Genomic DNA, 6,315 nt, shown 5'->3' with positions numbered 1-6,315 from the left:
GTATGTTCGTTCCTCCTTTTACGTCCTGTTATTGGATGATTATGAACAACCAGCAAGTCCGGACTTCCGTCCTACTGAAGTTTGCGCAAGTGTTGTGGTCTCTCTGGTGGTCTTGTACTCTCTCTCTCTCTCTCTCTCTTTATCTTGTTTCCTTCACGTTTTACTTTCTCCAGTACCGGGCAGCAAACCTGATACTGCGATCTCGTTTACCTCCCTACATTTCTTTTTATTTGCGCTATCTCTCTGACTAGCATACAAAGTAGCGTGCATTCAAACATTACATTTAGGTCTCCTTCGCATGCCTCCCTCGAACCCTACAACAAGCGTGATGCCATCGCTATCGCCCCTTATATTTCCAAACAGGTTAAAATAGCTTTCAGAGAACAGCATCCGTCAAAGTCGGCCATTTTAATGAGTGCCACGGTTATCCAGGGAGCACGAAGTGCCCAAGGCAAGCAACAGATCACTTTAGTCAGACCGTACCACACAATTTAAAACAATGACACATAAGAAGCGCACCACATGCCATGAGCATTTGAATGTATGTTTTCTTTATTTTAGGAACGTAAAAACGCAGCGTCCTCCATGCTGTACTTGCGCATAGTACACAAAGGTTGGCTTGCAATTCAAACGCTGCAGGTACTTTTCTCGTGTAAGCCGTAAATTGGGCTTAATTTCTTTGAATAAACTAGACAGTGGTAAAGACAATAGGTGCAAGTGTTCTCGCCAAGAAAGCCGAACGTTTCGCATACGGGACCAAAACAGCAAGACTGGAAAATGAGACTGCTATTTTCGTGGCATGACTGAGTCAAGGCCACTTCTGTCACTGTAACGATCTCGCGCGTTGCACTCAAAGTCCGGTTAGACCCTGGGGAACGTGACCGACTCCACAGCACGGCGCAGCAGGTCCTTGTAGTCGTTGTAGAAAATGTGCCGCAGCTCGTCCTTGACTCTGGCCGCGACTTCCTCCTTGAACTTCTGACTGCGGGCCGAGTTAAGGCTCAAGTCGCTGTCATACGTCACGTCCAGCCGAATGTCCTCGATGAGGAATGTGCGGAGAGTCCCATCCCGACCGATAGGAGCGCTGGCTTCGAACTGCGCCATTGTATCCTTAACAGCTACGTTCACCCAGATGGTCTTCCAAATGGCAACCAGAGTGTCTCCTTTTGCCTGCGTTTCGTATGACAAGGTGAGTGGCTTGCCCAACCTGTAATGTTCATGCAGGCTATGCAAAGTATGGTATTAGGTACTACATGGCGCAAGATAAAGAAACTTAGGGTATGGTGCCAGCATAAGAATCTCGCCTAACAATGATTTCAGAGAGTGCCTTCAATCCACGGAATAGTGATGTACGGCCAGTGAGGTGATCTGACTACAGGAACGCCTGTACGTAACATGAATTTCTCACTTAAAATTCTGTATGAATGAAACCCACGTTGTGTGGACCTGCTCCTTGGCTCTATGTATATGTCACCTCCTTTACCACCACGTACATATTTATACTGATGGATCAGCAACTCTCCAGTGTTCCTCTGGAGCCGTTTATTTTCCCAGCCGGAGCCACCACCACCAGTTTCAAGTTTCACCCAACGACATCGACGGCTGCGGAACTTGCAGCTCTTCGCGCTGCACTTCGTCTCGTCAGCCAAGAACAACCTCGAAGATGGTCGCTATTCAGTAACTCGAAGGCAGCACTGAAGTCTTTGCTATCAGCCCTGCTGCGCGGACCACACCAACAATTGGTATTCGAAATTAGAAAATTAATCCATACCTTGGCTGAGAAAGGACACCATGTGACATTTCAGTAGCTTCCAAGTCACTGCGGTGTCATACGTATAACAAACGCGCCGATAACACTGCTCGGTCGGCACTTCAAGGCGGCAAAGAGGAGTCGATACCGTTATCAAGGACAGGTGCCGCTAGAAAATTTCGAATGCTCACACGGGATATGACGTTCTCCATGTGGAACACCCGAAGTTTTCAAGGCAACCGGTTTCGCCACTTAGACTCTTCTCTCCGCCTTCGCAACCCAGCTGGACTCTGCCAACGTGCAGCCACTCTGCTTTGTTGAATATGGCTAGGAGTGACTTTTACGAAGTCTTTTGCATTCCGAATCGCAGGGGCCGACGTCGCTTCGTGCGATGACTGTGGTAGCGAGGAGATTCTTCAACAGGTTCTCTGTGACTGGCCTCGCTACAATTTACAGAGACGATCGCTCGCAATCGCGATAGCGCGCTTTGACCAAAAACCTTTAAAAGAGTAAGTAGTTTTAGAATGCCCACATCGCAAGCCATCGCTGCGGAGGGTGACAAGGGCACTGTTGTAGTTTTAAGGACAACAGACTTGAACAAGCGGCTGAAGCCTGAACTGATATCTACAGTGCTACAAGTGCTACTGTGCTGTGCAGTAATTGTTTGCTGTGACAGTGACCAACTGTGATTGTGTATCTGGGCTCCCTTTCTTTCTTTCCCTCTATTTTCCTATCACTTAACATCCCCATTCCCTCTCTCCAGCCTAGATTAGGCAACCCGATCTTCCCCTCTGGCTAACATCCCTGCCTTTCCTCTTTCTTCTGCCTTTCTCTATCTACATCATTTACCCTGTTCCATGAATATCGCAAGGAAGCGCATTGATTAAAATAGAAGTTTCGCTTCAATAACGACCCCCAGCGATTCAATGACTAAAATTTTCTGACCGACCACTTGCATCGTCCCCTCGTATGCACTAGACTGAACACCCAACCACACACCTTCCTTATCGCAAGAATCGACGAGGAAGATCATTAGATTTCAAGGACGGCATTCATTTTAGGGAAGGCGTCATCCAGTGTTCGGCAAAGTCGAGGAAAATATTTGAGCCGGGACCCTCTCGCAAGTACGATTCTAAGAGGTAAAGTGGTCAGGGAAGGCAGCTCACGCTCAACGTCACCGTACTGCGGGAGACGCAAACGACTTACCAGCGAAGTGAAGGTAATGTTGAGTCCCTGCATGGCAAGGTTGCAGAAGACAACGGTCTGTCCGTCGCGGAGGAAGGGCGCCTGGCAGTCTCCAAGCCGCTGCAGAGCGGTGTCCAGGCCACGGATCTCGCCACGCGTCATGTTCACCTTCAGGTCACGGTTGGTTATCTGGGTCTTGTACACCTGCCGGGTACGTCGCGCGAAAAACGCGTGTTGTTCAGACACGTTAGAAGTGATTCCACCGCCGTGCTCTCGTGTAAAACGCCGTCATGCAGTGACACGGCCAAGTTGGCAGATTGGAATGATTGGCAATCCATTCTTGCTGTAGAGGTGTGCAACGCAAAGGAATACAGTAAATAAAGTAAGGCGACCGCAGGGAAGCAGTAAACATAGCGTTCTTTCTCGTAAACCTCACGCGTGATTTCGAGAGAATCTCCTCCAATTGGGCTTCAACACAAGATTGCTGGTTATATTTCTTCACATCAGTACAGGCAGAAATGTTTCACGCGAAGATCCAAGTAGGAGATCATGTTTGTGTTCTTGTGCAAGCGTTCTTTCTGTCAAAATTAACAGATCTTCTAGGCGTTATGCAGAGGCTACCGCGAAAGTAAACAGAGCAGAATTTCACGTTAAATCATATGTTTATAAAATTGAAGACATCAATGCCCGAGAATTTCGGAGTTCAACGATATGACGGAATATCCGAGTTTGTGTTTATTCTTTTTTTTTTGTCTCATTTTTCATTTCTTTTTATCTTAGTCAGCATCGTCGCCATTTCTAAGTACATGGCTGCAGCTCCCGGCCGACTGAGCATAGCAAATTCTCTGAATACTAGCTTGCAGCAGCACGTGTGCGGTGTTCGTCCTCGCCCTATCACCTTCACGGCTGGTTTACCTGCTTCAAATAAGTAATGTGTTTCCTTACTCAGAACGTACGCGTGAGGCGTACGGTATAATTTCATACACGCTGTATCAATGTCAAATGTGAAACAGCATTCAAGAGTAAAACAGCCCTTGCACAGGTACCTTGAACCTGAAGTCTCCGATGGTCGCATAGGGGAAAAGCCGCGGCGATCCCTTCACGAGGAACGGCATCTTTTCCCGGAAAACTTGGTCCACAAAAGTGTTCGCATCGCTGACGCCCGCCGCCGACGCTGTTAGGGGATACATGACAGAATAAATTATTCTGAAAGTGTTGATTTATAAACTTGATTAAGTTTGGAGGACTTTCGCACCAATGCATGGCGACTACAACGTGTGTATCATAATCGGGGCATGGACAGATTTCAAAGGAACCCTCCATCGCGGCGTAATTTTAATTGGTTTCATTGTCATTTCTTATTCCTTTATTTATTTTGGTAATTATATTTATCCCTTTATTTTTGCAATATAACATACAGAACTGGAGTAGCCGATGCACACTTTACCTCAATCTCTCTAGAGTAACTCAATATATCAGAACATAACAGAAATGAAATTTTGCGACTGATGAGAAAATTCGGTCTATTGTAACCCACAATTTATACTTGCACTTGTCATATGGGACTGTGGAGGGATATAACAGCTCGAGTAGGTGCTCCAGACATGGTTGATGCTATGTTCTCACATTCATATCAGTGTTTTCGTGCGCTGAGCGGGTGCTTCGCTCTGCATTCTTTCTGTTGGATAACAGCAGTCATAGCGCAAGCTGTGGATTATGTGTCAACTTAGAAAGCTTTATGCGCGAACATCTTGTCACGGTACTGCAAGCATGGCGACGACGACGACTTTGGCCATTGTGAGAAAGAAGTTGACGGAGAGGTTTGATGGCAGACTATCCGCCACCTGCACTATCTTGCTGTACACTTTAAATAGCCTGTTATTATATTTTCATTTACATCGAACAATATATAAAGGAAAAATTAGCCACTTGCGGTGCTTACTACTAAAGCGACACGTACGAAAATTTACTGCAGAAAGAGAAAACCATTAAACAGAAAGGTTATTGAGGTGCTCGGAACAGTGTATGTGAAAGTTCTTTTTTTTTTGACATACATGCGTGAAACGGGTCATGCACAAGCCATCAATAAAAACCTCCGTACACATTCGGGACAATAAATCTTACTTTCTGCACTACGTGTGTAGTTTGTTCGCAGAATATAATTAACCCGAGAATGATCTGTTTTCTCTTCACATGAAAACTCACGTGAAGTAATGGAAAGCATGCTGATATAGCCCAAAACTCACCGTAACTGGCAGTTGCCAGCACCAAAATGCAAACCTTCAACATGATGCTTTTCTGTTCCCTGCAAAAAAAAAGTCAAAATAAATATTATGTGACTTCGGACGTAAGGACCCCCCCCCCCCCCTCCCCCTGCCCTTTTGTTGCCAGCTTGTCAACATGAAAGCCGAACGCATCGGATTTGCAAAACATCTTCAAAGCGATCCGTTGCGTTCATCATGGGCTATCCCTCTACGCTAAGTGTCTATGAGCGTGAAAACATGGCCTATTGAGTGATAAATTTTCAGCAATATTTCCTAAATTTCAGCTTTTTTGTTCTCTTGTGTCAGTTCTCTTCTGAACAGCAGTATTTAATAAGTTCCAATGTGCCTTTATATATCAGAACTGAGAATTTGCTAGCACTGGAAACACATCATGGCCGTTTTTTTCACCGATGAGCATCTACTTTCGTTAAACCGCAAGAACGGACTACTTAACGGTAAACTCGATTTACGAGCACTGCTTTATGGAGGGTCCGGTGCATTCGATGTGCCTTGCTAACATAGTAAGAGCGGTCACATTTTGTATGGAATGTCACTTAACTGCATCTAGATGCCCAAAGTCAGATACTCCATCGTCTCTCGGCAAAAGTAGCTAAAGCCATGCGCTTTCAGTTATGTCCTTGAACTTGTATACTCTAATGAAATGCATTTAAGGTCACGAAAGTGAAAACAAGTACAACGTCAAAGAGCTGGCACTCACCTGCCCACCACTCGCCGCTAGAGGTTTCGCTCGACTAAATCAGGCAGCCGCGGCGGTCACACGCTGACGTCTCGGTCGGAGAGTTTTTCTTTCCTTTCCCTGGCAACTTTCGCCCTCTCCACCTTCGTGGTGATAGGTACACGCCTTCGACGCAGTTTCACAATCTCAGCCTGCAGACAAAAGAAAAGGAAAAAACACGTCCGTGCCAACAGCGCTCTCTTGCACCTTGGTATCGCAAAGGATCAAACGTATGCGAAATCGGATGCGTTCACGTGGCACCATTAGCAGCTTTGACGTCGTGCGCTCCGACTTCACAAGTCTGTGCTCAGCATCGCCTTTACGTTTTTGTTTGTTTCTTTCTTTCCCCTTTTCTGTCTTTCTTTCTTCTTTCTCTCATG

At 46.1% G+C, this 6,315-nt stretch overlaps 1 protein-coding gene across 2 annotated transcripts; it reads right to left on the bottom strand.

Annotated features, from left to right (window-relative positions):
• Positions 1 to 534: 534 nt before the first annotated feature.
• LOC119441967 (uncharacterized) lies at positions 535 to 6,027 on the bottom strand. 2 transcript variants are annotated; one of them, XM_037706650.2, is made up of 5 exons: positions 5,918 to 6,027; positions 5,182 to 5,240; positions 3,982 to 4,109; positions 2,957 to 3,139; positions 535 to 1,170 (listed from the first exon to the last, which is right to left on the bottom strand). In XM_037706650.2, the coding sequence occupies exons 2-5, from the start codon at positions 5,222 to 5,224 to the stop codon at positions 862 to 864; spliced, it is 663 nt and encodes a 220-aa protein (XP_037562578.1). In that variant the 5' UTR covers positions 5,225 to 5,240; positions 5,918 to 6,027; the 3' UTR covers positions 535 to 861. The 2 variants fall into 2 exon arrangements, with proteins under 2 accessions (XP_037562578.1, XP_049517729.1); XM_049661772.1 differs by lacking the exon at positions 5,918 to 6,027 and adding an exon at positions 5,759 to 5,782.
• Positions 6,028 to 6,315: the final 288 nt, after the last annotated feature.

This window comes from Dermacentor silvarum, chromosome 2, assembly GCF_013339745.2.
Source record: "Dermacentor silvarum isolate Dsil-2018 chromosome 2, BIME_Dsil_1.4, whole genome shotgun sequence".
Lineage (NCBI taxonomy): Eukaryota > Metazoa > Arthropoda > Arachnida > Ixodida > Ixodidae > Dermacentor > Dermacentor silvarum.
The sequence above is the reverse complement of the archived record's forward strand: the minus strand, read 5'-3'. Positions and strand labels throughout refer to the sequence as shown.

Excerpts from the sequence above, each read along its gene's own strand:
- LOC119441967 (XM_049661772.1), bottom strand. Across the intron at positions 3,140-3,981 it reads TCGGAGACTTCAGGTTCAAG|GTGTACAAGACCCAGATAAC; the intron begins GTACCTGTGCAA and ends CGTACCCGGCAG. Across the intron at positions 1,171-2,956 it reads ACATTACCTTCACTTCGCTG|GCAAAAGGAGACACTCTGGT; the intron begins GTAAGTCGTTTG and ends TACGAAACGCAG.